The sequence below is a fragment of the Limanda limanda genome, chromosome 8, assembly GCF_963576545.1.
Source record: "Limanda limanda chromosome 8, fLimLim1.1, whole genome shotgun sequence".
NCBI lineage: Eukaryota > Metazoa > Chordata > Actinopteri > Pleuronectiformes > Pleuronectidae > Limanda > Limanda limanda.
The window spans coordinates 13,452,615-13,468,842 of record NC_083643.1 but is presented as its reverse complement, the minus strand read 5'-3'; the positions used below and the strand labels follow the sequence as shown (position 1 = coordinate 13,468,842).

The window sequence follows — 16,228 nt, the reverse complement described above, 5'->3', positions numbered from 1 at the left end:
TCTAGAAAAACAGAATTGGCATTCAATGGAGCGTATGTTCATGAATCAATGAATAGTTCTCTGAGAAATCAATGAAACTGTCAAATAAACGCTCGCAAAGTTAAAGATCATCCCCTGATCTGGAGCCGCACCAACCTTCATGGTAATAAAGTCGTTTCTGCGTAATCTTCCTTACAAACAAACTCACAAACCAACCAACAAGCAAAAGGAGAGGGTTGAAAAATAACAGCTATTTTATCAACAATGAGTTCATACGAAGGGCAATATTTCAGTCTTAGACATTTGTCAAACATCAGATTCAACAATGTAATACAGCAAAGCCACAGGCTGTAACGGGTGTAACCCAATTAAAAAACACTAGAACAGTTTGGTGGGCGTATTTCTTGTACTTTGGGAAGAATACTAAAAAAGCACGTTTCCAAAAATATCAAACAATTGCTTTAAAATGAAACACAAAATAAATCTTTCAATGTCAATGAAAGTGATCCCCTGCTCCAGTTTTGAGTTGTGTGGTTATCTGTGCACTCGTTTTTTGCGTAATCAAACAAACAGACAAACAGACTGAGAATATAAGTGTCTGTGATTGGTCGTTGAGGGCGTCTTACCAAGATGAGCCAGTGGTGTCAGCATCTGGATGTTCAGGGGCGGGGCAGCAAAACTGATGCAGCACAATCTCGCTCCTGTAGAAGAGGAAGAACAGAGAGGAGGAGGAGAGGTAAGCAGAGAGGAGGCTGAGTTGGAAGGACAGCCTGTCATTCGGGTCTCATTGGCTGCTGCTAGCTGTTTGCCTTGTTTCCATATTCCCCCTTATGCTCACTCTGAGTCCAACGTCCCAAAAGATCCTGTAGAGACATCTCATTAGATTCCTCTGGATTATTTCCATGAGTTCTGTTTACAGTGGGGCACTGATCCCAGGGTAAAATACCCTATGTAGGTCAATTCAGAGCTGAGAAAGCTTAGATATATGTGCGAGCATTTCCACATTTGTGTGTCAGTGAGGGTTCATCACATCGGTAGTGATTAAGCAGAATTCCCCAAAACCCCATATCTGGACAGATCGGTATTCTCTGAGTTTGATTCTGTCTCTTTCTCTTCTTAAGTTCGCCTCTCTCGTTTCTCTCTCATACATTTTACATGTACATTCATATTTTAGGGATTTTGCTGGTGCGCTTGTGAGGAGCAATTTAGAGTGAAGATATCAACAAAATATAAACGAGGGTTCAGTGTAAAAGCCCTAAGCTTTTGGATTCTGAGCACCCTCCACTACTGAAGACGACGAATTAAGATGAATCCTCAGTGTCTTAGGCTTCATATCATTTGAAAATGCAAACAATCTCTGTCCACATGAGCATTTTGGCCTCCTCCTATTCGCTTTAATCCTCGTCCATACTCAACCAAAACGCACGTACGCTGGACATGTGTGTGTAAACAGGAAGGCATGGTGGAAACGTCACACATGGAGAATAATAGCTCTTGAGACGGTATAATATGCAGGATATAACTGCAGAACGGCTGATGCCAGTTGTTTTCTTCTAGAGATGGGTCATGTGATAGGAGCCTGCCGAATCAGCCAAGGCTACGTCGATAAGACCCAAACAGCAAGCGGTTGTGAGGGTCTACTTCAAAGTGGTAGTTTCCAAACATCTTCAATCTCTGCCCGTCCATACTAAAGCGCACCCCCGACAAGCGGCGTATCCAGAGCGGAGCTGATGCCTTTTTAAATGAAAACGTTAGTGTGGATGCTGCCTGATCTGAATGTTTTTGAAGGCATGTGTCCGAGCGAATGGGTCACATTAGATCCTATATCAAAATGAGCTGAAAGCACTTAGTTGACAGTGAATTTCTTGGCCATGGTACAGTAAGTCTCCTGACCTGGGAGCATACTGCTCGTCACACAGACCTAGAGTGACAGGCGGTCAGAGTCGGCACAGGACTCAAACTGACAGGCAAGGCTTCTTTTCACTGCAACTTCCACACACTCCAAAAAACAAAGACCTTTGTTCGTATACCACCAATCAACACTCTAAGGTTTCTAAGTACGTAATACTCGTCCATCTGTTGTAACGCCTACTCCACCATCGTCAACACTTACACACTCGCAAACACACACATGAATAATTTGATCTCCTTTCAGCAGCACTTGTGCTGTGGTTTACAACCTCAGCGTCGGAGCACGGAGAGCAGCGGTGGGGGACCAAGTCACGGAATACATTAGGGGAGAGGTGGAGGACTAGTGGCAGAAACTTGGACTATGGGCAGAAAAGGTCTCTGGCTCGTCTCTGGTTCGACTCCACGGAGAAACAACAAAAAGACGAACCTGGATTGATCTGTCCAAAAATCCAAGAAGATTCTCCCTACCCTGTCTAGTGCCCCTGAGCAAGGCACCTTACTCCCCCAACATCTGCTCCCCGGGCGCCGTACATGGCTGCCCACTGCTCTGTGTGTCCTGCACCAGATGGGTTAAAAGCAGAGGTTAAATTTCCCTCCTTGCATGAGTGTACTTGTTTAATGTGCATGTCTGTGCATGTGTTTGGGACAAATAAATGTATCCTAAAAAAAAAAAAAAAAATGTATCTTGAATACCTGCTGCCCTCATGCACTCCAATTGTCACTATATTTGGAATATAAAAAAAATAAAGGATTTCTGGTATTTCGAAAAATCTATTCTAGTTTTCAGTTCATAGCATTTATGTTGTTTTTCTTCCTTCTTCATCTCAAAAAGCAGGAGACGTTCTGTCCTTCATTCAGTACTCAGTCTTCAAACATGGATGTCAACATAGATGTACTGTGTGCACAATTTTATAACTCAGATGCAGAGTTGTGTGTTTCCACCTCCAGGTTACCAACAGGTAAACAACTCAACATTAATTATTCACTTACTTGATCTTGAATCTCTGTGGTCATACACAAAACATGTCTCACGCATGAGATGACTCTAACTCAATGACTCTATTTCTTCATTTAAATCATTTGCTGCTTGCAAAAATAAATCATTTATTATTTAAAAGTCCATTTCAGAGTTGATGCATCTCGTTATTCTTGTCTCGTCTTCAAGGTGGAATCTTCTCTGTGCAAAATCCTTCAAGTCTCATTGATATGAGCAGTAGTAACGTGTGGTAGTTCATCCTCAGTGTGTGTTGTGGAGTTGTGTTATGTAAGGCCCACCTTGAAAATTACCTCAAGGTTTAATCTCTGCACACTAACAGGATTATGAATATGAGTTAATTCGAAGGACAATATTTAGTTGAACACATGTGTCAGACATCAAATCCAACAATGTAAAAAGCATATAGCCATAGGCTGTAACATGCAACCAGATGGATACCAAATCTCTGAGACAGTTACCGCATCAATCATTGATAGGAAACATCTTAGGGTAGAAGAAAATTTTGATTCTGGCCTCACACCAAAGATAAATAACTCTCGGCAAGAAAGCAAATATCCCCAAATATCAAACTACTGCTTTAAAATGAGATACAATTTAAATCTAATTCTGGGTGATAGAAATGAAAGCACAAAAAAAATGTGAAAGAAATTAATCTAAAAAAGAGTCTCCAGTCCTCTGCTGCATGTCTTCTCCCTAGGAGTGGTCCCAGGGGAAGGGACAGGGGGGCATGGGACCCTGCTGAAGTCAGACTTAAATGTGCAACTTACTGAAGGAGGAATTCTACATGGTTGTTGCACATATAATTGCAGCCCCTGATTAAATTGTGGCCCTTGTACGACCCCAGATTTAGATCCTAGATCTGCCACTGCTCCATTCACACATACACACACACACACGCACACACTCAGCAGGTCCATCCATCTGCCTCTACAAGACGCACAGATAACAGTTATCTGCCTCCAACAACGCTTACAAAGAGAACAGGTGAATATTTTAACAGTACATGGCTCCTGCTGTCGGCCCGTGTTCCCTCTCAGCCTTTCCCGTCCTCCCTCACACCATCTCCCTGCTTTTCCCTGTTTTGTAAGAGTACTCTAAACGCAGTGCGTTTCAATGGCCAGTATCGGGGTGTAAGGAAAGCGGTGAGAAGGAAAAGGAGGAGGGTTGACGTGCATCAAGATCGACTCTGTGCATTGTGTTCACCTTGGGCTGCGCCACAGGACGCCGGGCCTGTCCCTGCGCCGTCCGACCCACTTGTCTGCCAGCGAGATAGATGAACCGAGGAGACAGCTACCCCAAATGCACCCGTTTCAAATGTCTCTCATCTCTGTTTCCGTCTCTCCCCGTATACCTGTCTTACTCACTGTGTACTGAACCCCCCACCACCCCTCCTCCTCCTTCCGTTCTCTCTTGGCCACTCTTTCTCTGTTTTTCTCTTTATTCCCCAGCCTCTCTTCCTGCCTCCTTCCCGTTTTCACTGGTGCAATCCAACGTTAGCCTCCAGCTCCTTTCTCTAGACACCTCCGAGGGCTCCATCAAAGACAACGACTGAGCTTGAATCACTCTCCTTCTCTTTCTATCTCTCTGCCTTTTTCTCTCTCCTGAGAATGGCTGATTACTGTTCGCTCCATGGGCTAAGTGGGGCAGATAGGAGGCTCAGCTGGAAGGAGAGAGAGAAATGAGCAGAGGAGAGGCTCCCGTCTCACCCTCACACCATAGGCAAATCCATGTGCATTGGCAATGCTGACAACAATGCAGCCACACAGACACAATCTGAGCTGACCCGGAGAAGACATGTCATATATCTGTAAAGCTGGGGCTCTATAAGAGCATAAGATAAACATGCATATTAATGCAAACAGTAAGAAGTAAGATGGGTGAAAGACCTAATGCAGGCTAACACATGCACCTACGAACATATGCACAAAAAACCCAAACACATGTACTGACACAGAAACACGCTGACACACACCCGTCACACTGACAGCAGCAATAGCAGAGGTTTAGATCTGATCTCCAGTCAGCTGCAGAAGCCAATGACATCAGGGAGAAGAATCCTCTCAAAATGCAAGTGAAGGCCTCACCTCACCTTCACCTGCACGTGCAGAATGCCAGAAGCAAAAGTAGAAATTAGGTGTTAAGCGACTGGTCTTATCCAGGTGGCCATAAAATCAATGCGGATGTTGGGATGTAAGGTTGCGTTCAAGGACACACAGCAGCAACCGCAGGAGCAGGAAGGGCCGTTTAATAGACCCCCGGCCCCGCTCTGCTGAGTGATCAACCGGTGCACGCCGCTGCTGTCTTCTGTTTTTATGCTACCAGCTTCTATTACAAAGATTCCTTTGTTGCAATTTTTTCTCCTCACCAGCAAACTAATTTGAATTTGGAACTAGTGGTGTTACAATGATTCCCGTCAAAGACTAACAAATAGTTGCCGCAGGGTACGCTCTTTAGAAAGCACAAGCGCAACTCAGGTTCCAGGCAGAGAAACAGGGGAGAGCAACAGGCACACACACAAACACACACACACACACACTCACACAGAGTAGGGAAGGTGTTGTGTGCTGTAGGATTTATATCAACAACTGTTTTTTTTTTGATAATATGCATGTTTCCCCCTCTGTTCCTCTCAACTCTTCCTCGTTCTGCGTTGCTTCCCTCACTGGAGGTGGAGTCCCAGAGAGACCAATCAGGACTCCTGCTGAGATACAACTTATGAGCAGAACACACACATATACACACACACACACACACACACACACACACACATTGAGATATTGAGAGCACGAAAAAGAGAGAAAGGTAGTGTTCACTCATTAGGTGATGTGATGGTGTACTACGAGGCCCTGCTGCTGAGCTGGGTGTCTACGTCTCTGCCTATGACTGTGTGCACGTGTGTCTCATCTAACGCTGCAACTTCAGAGACCCACAGCTCCCCTGAGAATTCCCCCCCAGATCCCATGCAATAAATAATGAAAGCCAGCAGCCACGGTGATGAGACATGGTGTCTCATCATCACATGTGAGGCTGCTCCTGTCTGAAGATGACATTGACCACTGTGCTGTGAGAGTATTTCCAGCACACACACACGCACACGCACACACACACACACACACACACACACACACACACACACACACACACACACACTCCTGCATACAGGCCTACAGCTGTTTGTTATGTAATGAGCCAGTAATCGTGATCCAGCTTCTCATTTAAATAATCCAGCTCTTCCTCCTCTGGCACATTTCTCAGCCGACACACACTCTCACACACAGAGAGTAACATTTGGAAATTTGCATGTGCCTTCTTCTGCAGGACATACATGCCCGTGCACAAGCACTGAGTTTTGGACAAATGCCACACAACTGCTAAGATGGATACAAAATAAACCATGATAACCAAGGCAGGGAAGGTATTTAGGGTATGGGTCAATACTGCAGAAAATACAGCACAATCTATAAACCATAGAAATCCATTGGACACACACCATACATCGACTTACATTATATCCTGGAGACACAGCCTTCATCACCCTACTTGCCTATAACCATAACCTTTACTCTAACCTCTCGAACCTACATTTTGATGATACATTGTCGGGACTTATTTGTCCTTATGAAGAGACAGGTCCCCATAATGTCAATGTGTAAACACATATAGGTGCCCACAACATAAGTATTACCCAAGCCAAACAAACACACACACACGGGCACACACAAACGGGCACACACACACACACACACACACAAACACACGCGCGCGCGCGCGCACACACACACACACACACACACACACACACACACACACACACACACACACACACACACCATAACAAATCACCATAAACCACAACTCACTCAGATGTCCTGGCCAGAGACCGGCAGAGGGTTGTGGGGGTCATCTGCACCAGAGAGCGGCAGCCTGCGAAACTTCCGCCGTTTTCTGGGTCGCTCTCGACCGGGGAGATCGTGGACGGATCGGCCGGTACCAGCTGCATGTCCCCCGGGTCCATAGGTTGCGGAGGCTCGGGCTGGACCTCCGGAGTGGCATCGACCTGCGCTGCTGGTGCATGTTCCGGCAGAGACCCCGCATCTGCAGGCTCGGGGTCCTCATGTGGGGGGTGGTGGTGGTGGTGCAGGAAGCTGGGGTCGGGGAGATGATGGTGGTGGAGGTGGTGGTGGTGGTAAGGATGCTGCTGCTGGACCCTGACGTCCATCAGGTGCCTGTTCTCGCCGATGAGCTCGTCCACCCGCCGGTCCAGCTCCTCGATCCGGGCGCGCTGGGTCTGGATGAGGCTCTGCTGGTTCTGCACGATGGTGGTGAGCTCCCGCAGGTACAGAATCGCCTGCACCGGGTTTTCTAGCAGGCTGGAGCTCATCATACCCAAATGCAAGGGGAGGGAAGAGAAGGAGAAGAAGAAGAAGAAGAAAAAGGGAGAAGCTGGAGTTGCGGGTGGAGGACAGCGGGGATGCAAAATAAAAATCAGTGAGTGCGGATTCCTGGGTTCTGCTCCGCTGTGGATGAGGCTGCACCGACCGAGCTGTCCTCCGCTTCTCCGGCTCTCCCTCTCTCTCCCTCCCGCGCTCTCTCTCCCCCACTGCGCCGAGTGGTGCTGATGAGAGGAGCCAAATCCAGATGTGACAGAAGAGAGGTGGGGGAAGGAGGAGGAGGAGGAGGGGGAGGAGGGGGAGGAGGAGAGATGCTGCTGGAGCTGAAGGACAGACACGTCATTACGCACAGGCACAAGATAACTCCGGAGCAAGCGCGCACCCTATAGGCTGCAGAGAGATGTATGTGAAACTCTCATGTGCATCGTTTACTATGTAATATTTATATAAGCATGTAGTGTAGCTTGTATGGTTCGTATAATATAAATATTTAGTAAATATTTTCATAAATATAGTAAAAGGTTCCCTGCCAGATGGAGTTTTCTACAACTCAAAGACAATGTGACAACTGAATGTTTTGTCCAATACAATAGGCTCTATCGTTATAGTGACAACCTCTTTTGATGTAATCGCTTCTCCCAAGAGTCTCTATCCAGCTGCAGCACTAACCGCGAAGGACGAGTTATAAAAGTTGATAGTAGTTGGATTTGTACTCAGGTTTTTGGTTCAGGAGTGGCCTTCTCTGTGATAGGCGACCCTGAGATGCAAAACACAACGGAAAATAAGAAAACACTGCTCGTCCTCCACGTCTCACCATTGTATATTATGATTTGTTGTCTTGTTTCATGGATTTGATGTTTTGTATTATGGTTTGTTGTTTTGTATTATGGTTTGTTGTTTTGTATTATGATTTGTTGTTTTGTAATATGATTTGTTGCCCTGTTTCATGGTTTTGATGTTTTGTATTATAATTTGTTGTTTTGTATTATGGTTTGTTGTTTTGTATTGTGATTTGTTGTTTTGTATTATGATTTGTTGTTTTGTAATATGATTTGTTGCCCTGTTTCATGGTTTTGTTGTTTTGTATTATAATTTGTTGTTTTGTATTATGGTTTGTTGTTTTGTATTGTGATTTGTTGTTTTGTGTTATGATTTGTTGTTTTGTATTACGATTTTATATTGCTGATTTTTCCGTTGTATTTAGGGCTTTGCTCCTGTGATTTGCCCTTCATGGCCACCGTATTTCTCGACTTAAAACCTATTCAACCTGCCTTGTTTAGAAATAAGGTCGTTGTTCATCATCTGGATTTTCTCTGTGGTTCATAATCGTCGATGTGGTGCGTTCAGGTCAGAAAGCCGAAATTTCCGGAACACTCTAAATGCAACATTGCACTTCCGGTATAGTCACGTGTCCCGGGGATGCGGAAGTGACAGAACCGTTGTTTTGCTAAATAAGTAGCTGGCTCTACATCACCGACACTTCTTCTTCTTCTTCTTCTATTACATTTAAACGGAGGACAAGTCAAGTGTCCTCATGGTCAGGTAAGAGTTATTTATTAACGAGAAGGTCTATCCGCTCATTTCATGTGTAGGTGTCAGATCAAAGCGATTCTTGCTTTATTACGAGCAGACTGAGCGAATCTAACTTTATATATATGTTGTTTATGTGTCATGTCTTCACCATTTAGCAACAGACATGAACTGGTGTCAGTTCCACGTATCATCGCAGTGCGTTTGTATTTCACAGTGAATTAGTATTTGCCTGCTTGGTCATGTGAGAGTCAGATGAGGTGCAGGAGCGTGTGACAGCAGCAGGTTGTCACTTGAATCCTGGTGGACTCCTGAATGGGCCCTTTGACATTGGTCCAGCCCCCCTGCAAGACAACTACCAAGAGACATAACAGAGACTCAGAACTACTGCAGAAACACACTAAAGAGCAGTGCAGACAACAAACATCTGCACCAAACGACACATTACATCTTTAGGAGACACAACAACACAGACACTGAATGACCACAGTAACCCCTTGTCTTTTAGTCAAGGAGGTGAGGTTCTTTATGATAATAATAATAATAAATCTTATTTATTTAGCACCTTTCATACATAAAATGCAACTCAAAGGGCTTTACAATCAAATCAAAGACATGAAATAAGATAGATTAATAAGTAACGTTAGCAATGAAACAAAGACTTAGGATAAAAGATTAAATTAAGTCAAAGCAAGTTCACAGAAATAGGTCTTGGTTTGTTTCTTAAAACTTCAGCTTGTCTGATGTGTGGAGGGAGCTGGTTCAAAGCAACAGAAAGCTGCTTCCCAAAACTTTTTGTGGTTCATTATTGGGATATTGATTAATCCCGCTGTAGAAGACCTTATAAGAACGGTGTGGAACATACTCCGATAAACAAACAGTGATTTATAAGGGTGCTGTACCATTTATGGACTTAAATCCAATTACATTTATTTAAAATCAATCCTCTGTGAAACTGGAAGCCAGTGTAAAGACGCTAAAGCCAGAGTAATTTGATCTCTTCCTATTTTCTTGTTAAAACCCTGGTAGTCTTACTTGTCTGTACCCAGGGGCCTGTTGTACCTTAATATATCCCATGTTTTAACCACTGTCATGGTTTAGGATCAAACAACATTTATCATAGACTGAAATTTGAAATCTGTTAACTTGCCACAGTTTTCCAGGTTTCTCTTAATATCGGTCTATCGGTCTGATTTATTGATTTCAATGAAATTCTCTTAATTGTCTTAACCCTGGGACAGGAATATGCTTCTATACTCGAGATCAGATTTTGATTTGGTGACGCAGCCTTGTCTTAGATGTTGACGGGATGTTGCCTTGCTGTTGCTGTTTGTCAGGATGAACCAGAAGCACAGCCTGGAGGGCCAGGTGTACTCGGTGCCTCTCATCCAGCCTGACCTGAGGAGAGAGGAGGCTGTCCATCAGATCGCAGATGCATTACTCTACCTGGATACTATCTCTACGGATATTTTCAGACGGTAAACCCAGAATCACACATGCATATCACACATATATGTAGATTTACTCTGCACATATAGTAGTTTATAAGATGTGCTTGTGTTTTTTGCCGTGTGGAACAATACATTTTTAAATGAGCTTTTTATACCAAGTACTATTTTACAAACAGGTCACAGAGCTGATTAAATACTTATATGTTATTACACAGTGGTCACCACACATTAGCCATCCCTAAATGGGCTGGTAGCTTATAGTACCGCATTTGTACTGGATAGAAAACAAGCGTTGTTAAATGTAATGGCCTGCATGTAGATTTCATATTTGAAGACATATTGTGTGTCACAGTATAACCGTAATGAAGATTTCTGTCAAGCACCTTGGAAAGTGAAGAAAAAGGAGGAAGTCTCCCCTGGTACTGTTAAATCAATGCAACCTTTTCGAAAGCGCAATGTTTTTAAAGGTTGTTAGTAATTAGAGGGATTCAGCACTTTATTCGACATTAAATCAGCTCTTAACTCCAATATTGATACTAGTGGGGTCATGGCTGGCTCTCCAGTCTACATAAATACATAAATAGTCAAAACTAGAGCTAGAAGCCTTCCTGTCCTTGTGTTGTAGGTTGTCTCAAGTCCCACGCTCCATATTCTGCAGCATGGTGTCAGACATATTTCCCTGTGTGAGTGGATATGTGCTGGTCAATATTCATTTTGGTGTGTGTGTGTGTTTCTACCAGGGTGTCAGAGAGTGTGGAGAAAAACCGGCGGCAGCTGCAGATCGTCACTGACCGGATCAGACTCGCTCAGGCCCGAGTTGACAAGATCAAAGGCAGTAAGAAAGCCACCAAGGTAATGCACCTTCACATCAGAGGCTACACACAAACGCAGAGACAATATTAGTAAAAGACAATAATTCGATCTGTGTGTGTCAGTTTTCAGCTTTTGTCTGTGTGGGGTTTTTTGTTTAGGTTTTCTCCAGTGCAAAGTACCCGGCCCCAGATCGACTTCAGGACTACTCGTCTATCTTTACCGGGGCTGCAGACCCGTCCTCACAGAGCCGTCCCCGGCAAAGGATACAGAACAAACTTCGACCGTTTGACGAGAAAGCCTTGCAGGTGAGAAGAATATATATTAAACGTGCTGATTAAGCAAGGGATTATATTTTTGTGATGCAATGCTTTCAGTTATGCAACAGTTCCACATGGTTTCACAAAATGCTCTCATGTCCGATGCTATAACAAACATATGACAGAAGAAGGACATCGTTATACAGGTTTATAATGGGGTTAAATAGATGGATGATTCATTTCCATTAATGTGGAATTTGATGTTCTCCCCCTGTGGTTATACAAGGACAGGAAGGCTTGTAGCTCTAGTTTTGACTATTTATGTATTTATGTAGACTGGTGAGGCACCCATGACCCCACTAGTATCAATATTGGAGTTAAGGGGTGATTTAATGTCGAAACCCCGAATCCGTGATTCTGAGTCGACGCAGGAAGAATAAAATCATCTCCTGCCAGGGTGTCCTGGGCTCAACCTTAGGGGCAGGGTGAGGGAAGGGAAAAGAGCTAGAAGTGCAGTTTCCCCTCCTCCATGTTGGAGAGGAGCCAGGCGAGGTGATGGGAGCAGCTGATGTTTCCTGGATGCCTCATTGTCAAGGTAATACGCATCCCGTCTGACCTGGCATCGCCTCGGGATCCTTCGGGGAGAGTGGGATGATGAGGCAGAAAAGGACATCTGAGCTACTTTGCTCAGCCTAAGATGACCCAGACCTGGATGAGTGGTTGAAAACAGAAGGATGGCTCTATGTTTTTTTAATATTCTTTAACAGATTTTTACTTTTAATACAAACAGATTGAATCATGAGCATTAAGACCCGACCATGTTCATCAACATCAGGCCAGGCTCGTATTATCTGATAATGTGTTGTTATACATATAAAAAAAACACTGGTGTATGAATTATAACGAAAACCTGCCCTTTTCAGAATAGAACGAAATTCAAATATTATTATTGTTATTCGAGCTGGTCTGGATGCAACCCATCTCTAATATCAATGAACATATTAGTGGTAAAACATATTAAGTATTGTTCTTCTCATCATTCTGTGGAAGATAACAGCTGTTTTGTCATAATTAGCAGAATGTGTGTTTTATAAAACCATGTATCGATCAAGCAGCTCTGATGGATCTTTAACCATGTCACAGAGTTAAATTACTGACTGATATCCACTTAATCAAATGGTGCATTGAGCTTTGGTATTAATAACTGTAGTAAGGACATGAGAGATCACACATGTTCTGATCAGATTTTGCTGCAAATTTGATGCTCGATCAAGAATTAAAGAGGACGTGGAAACAACATAGACGTGTGAGAAACATCCCAGAATATACATGTCCTTTCCCTTCGCAGTCACAGTCAGAGCTTAAGCTGTAGGTTTGGCTTCACATCAGTCAGGTTCCCAGATGACACACATGACAGATATGAATATACATCCCTAGACAGTGAAAATATATAGTAATTGTGGATTTTACTAATTGTATTGTGTGTGTGTGTGTGTGTGTGTGTGTGTGTGTGTGTGTGTGTGTGTGTGTGTGTGTGTGTGTGTGTGTGTGTGTGTGTGTGTGTGTGTGTGTGTGTGTGTGTGTGTGTGTGTGTGTGTGTGTGTGTGTGTGTGTGTGTGTGTGTGTGTGTGTGTGTGTGTGTGTGTGTGCGCACGCATTCAGCACCAGCTCCAGCTCCTGAATTATTTATAAAACCACAGAACACCACAGTTCTTCCTTCACCATATTAGGAAACATTACAAAAGCCAACATCTTTTCTGCTGTGTGCACTTAGATCTTTGTAAAGTGTGTTTTTCTTCTCTGTGTGTATTAGTCGGAAGTGGAGAGTGAAATGAAAATATTGCTAAAATGTTGTATCTGGTGTGGAAATGCATTATTCAATATTCCCCCAGAAGCCAGGTCCCTGACTGTATCATTCAGTATAACAGTGTTCGTGTGCAAAGGAGCACTTTGGTGACATTTGCGATATGAGTTATTCAAGCTGTAGCTGACATTTTACAGATCTCCCACTCACTCTCTCTCTACTTTCCTTTCAGGAGAAGTTAATATATTTCCCCGTGTGCGTCGGCAATAAGAAGAAGTCCGAGGACGAGACAGAGGAGGGACTGGGAAGTCTGCCTCGCAACATCTCGTCGGTCAGCTCCCTGCTGCTCTTTAATACCACAGAGAACCTGTGAGTCCAAAAAAACTAAACCACTGTAAACACGTGTTAGATTGAAATCATTTACTTATATAAATATATATATGTTTGGATTTGTGTGATTTTAAAGATACAAGAAGTATGTGTTCCTCGATCCTCTGGCGGGAGCAGTGACTAAAACACACACAACACTAGAGACGGAGAAAGAAGAGAAACCTTTCGATGCTCCGTTATCCATCACTAAGAGGGAACAACTAGACAGACAGGTACCTCCAGCGGCATTTTCCAACCAGAACACATTTGTCATTTGACCTTTTATATCCGCAATTAATCATGATTACCTTTCCTCTCCAACAGACTGCAGAGAGTTATTTTTATGTGCCAGATCTGGGCGAGGTGCCTGAGATAGATGTGCCATCGTACTTACCCGACCTGCCAGGCATAGCCGACGACCTGTCCTACAGCGCAGACCTGGGGCCCGGCTTCGCCCCGTCAGGACCCACACACAGCATCCCTGAGCTGCCCTCCTTCACTGAAGAGAGCAACGCACTAGGTACACATACACACCTTCAGAAGGTTTAGACTTACACTTTATAAATAGCCCTTGTCTCTTATTTTGAAGCTCTTTATGGTGTTTGATCTAAAAAGATAAGTATAGTTAAAAAAATGTTACTGCAGCTGCTTTGACATTTTCCAGAAATTGTCCGAGTCAGTGTCTGCAGACGTTCTCTTGAACTTTACCTGCCAGCCCTTTATTAAAATGTCTCAACTCCTTATCGTATATTCCGGGAAATGTCCTATTGTGAATGTCATGAGTTCATGTCTAAAAACGGCTCATTGTACAAATGTCATTGTATTTCGGGTGGCTAATGTGAATTTGTCATCCCTTTGTTTTCAGGATCTCAGCTCCAGCCTCATGCTGTACCTCCGCCGCCACCTCCCCCTCCCCCTCCTCCTCCTCTCCTCCTCCCTGAGCCTGCCCTCCCTTCTGCTAGCCCTGCAGGAGCTCCCCCTCCTCCACCTCCTCCTCCCCCACCTCCTGTGGACAGCCCCATGGACGTCTCCAGAGTGCCAAGCTCAGGTGTGTCACGTGCAACCAATTCAGAAATCTTGCACAGTCTACACGCTTGGGGCAATATGATTGAACTTGACACGCTAAGAATCCCTATTCAGACTCTTACATTCGAGTGAGCCAACTGACACTCATGCTTCCCCGACCGTCCCCTCTGACTCTGCAGGTCCCACGCCTGTTGCTTCCAGCGAGGCGGCTCAGCCGGGAGACGGTCGCGCCGGTCTGCTGGAGTCCATCCGCAACGCCGGAGGCATCGGCAAGGCCAAGCTACGCAACGTCAAAGCACGCAAGATGGAAAAGAAGAAGCAGAAGGAGCAAGATCAAGGTGTGGGATTGTTGGAAGTGTGGCTGTGGTTCTCTGCTCATGTTTTATTAACTGCGACACGATGCAGCTTCAACAATGATGTGAAAGTCATGCAATCAATGCACGGCCATTCTCTGGTTAGCATTCACCCATAGGTTCATTGGGATACACACTGCATGTGAGGATGTGAGCATTTTTAAAGACACAGCTCACACAGGCCACAGCTTGATGAATTTTATTTGAATAACATCAACCTCTTTAGAAAGGCTGACGTGGTTACAGTGTCTGACCTTTTATTCAACAGTAATCCTTTGCCTCATTTGTGGTTGGCCGGCCAGTTAATCTCCCAACATTTCCTCTTGCTGTACAAGAGAACCGCTAATACTGACTAGATTGGAAAAAAACTTGTTGTAATTGCTCCACTTTAAAGCGCAGCACTGGGGAATCAGAGTCACTTCTTCAGTTACAAATATTGATCGCATGATTACTCACTAACTGCCCGTCTTTGTCTCACAGCGGCGGGAGCAGCATCGAGTGGTGGAGACTTTATGTCTGATCTCTTCAATAAACTTGCCATGAGAAGGAAAGGTGAGGATCCCTCTTATGTCAAATACGAATAGTAATTCTAGTGATTGCTTTACAGACACTAAGAATGGCCTGTCCTTCCTGCAGGTATATCTGGTAAAGGTCCTGCAGGTGGAGAAGTGAGTGACGCTCCCCCTGTCACCGGTGGCGCATTTGCTCGGATGTCAGACGTCATCCCGCCGCTTCCTGCCCCGCATGCGGCAACAGACGATGACGACTGGGAAGCGTAACGCGATGGACAATTGACACTTAAATGCTGATGTAAAATAGGCAGTAATTTCCCTCATAATGCCGTTGATGAGTGCGTTGAAGTAGCTGAATAAAACATTATTGAAACTCAGCTGATAAAATACTTTATTGATATCATAGACACTGTAAAACATATTTTCATGAAATTAAACAGAAACATTTCACTAACATCTTTCCATTAAATGAAAGTCATTTCTTTGCATTATATAACATTGACTGCTTTAAATATTAATACTTCTTCCAGGGTAAATCATTAACATGGATGCCCATGCCACTGCTGTGCCTGGAATCTGCTTCAGTGATTAATTTCAACGGAACTGAAATTAAAAACTGTTGAGGAGGCGTTCTCATTTCCAGCATGTTCCAGACTGATAAACCAGGAGTCAAACTGATAAATGTCCCTTTCAGCCTATGTCTGCAGTGTGCATTCAAATACCTGTGATTCATTATCCTTTAAATTTTTCATATGTTATTGTTACCAGCGCAAAACAGAACAATCTAAAAAGGTAAATAATGAAAATAGAAAAACTGGCCTCGCTGGTTGATAGT

General features: G+C 44.1%; 2 protein-coding genes across 2 annotated transcripts in view; one reads left to right on the top strand and one right to left on the bottom strand.

Annotated features, from left to right (window-relative positions):
- The window catches only part of iqsec3b (IQ motif and Sec7 domain ArfGEF 3b), a 30,717-nt gene extending 23,446 nt beyond the window's left edge, over window positions 1-7,271 (bottom strand). Inside the window, exons 1-2 of the mRNA XM_061076163.1 lie at window positions 6,748-7,271; window positions 606-680 (exon numbers count right to left, since the gene is read on the bottom strand). Coding sequence (XP_060932146.1) covers window positions 606-680; window positions 6,748-7,271 — 599 coding nt within the window. The remainder of the gene's footprint in view (window positions 1-605; window positions 681-6,747) is intronic.
- Window positions 7,272-8,699: 1,428 nt separating this feature from the next.
- wash1 (WAS protein family homolog 1) lies at window positions 8,700-15,847 on the top strand. The gene is made up of 11 exons (XM_061076166.1): window positions 8,700-8,820; window positions 10,146-10,286; window positions 11,000-11,111; window positions 11,231-11,377; window positions 13,366-13,502; window positions 13,600-13,735; window positions 13,827-14,022; window positions 14,368-14,550; window positions 14,708-14,866; window positions 15,362-15,433; window positions 15,518-15,847. Exons 1-11 carry the CDS (start codon window positions 8,813-8,815, stop codon window positions 15,658-15,660), a joined length of 1,434 nt encoding a protein of 477 aa, XP_060932149.1. The 5' UTR covers window positions 8,700-8,812; the 3' UTR covers window positions 15,661-15,847.
- Window positions 15,848-16,228: the final 381 nt, after the last annotated feature.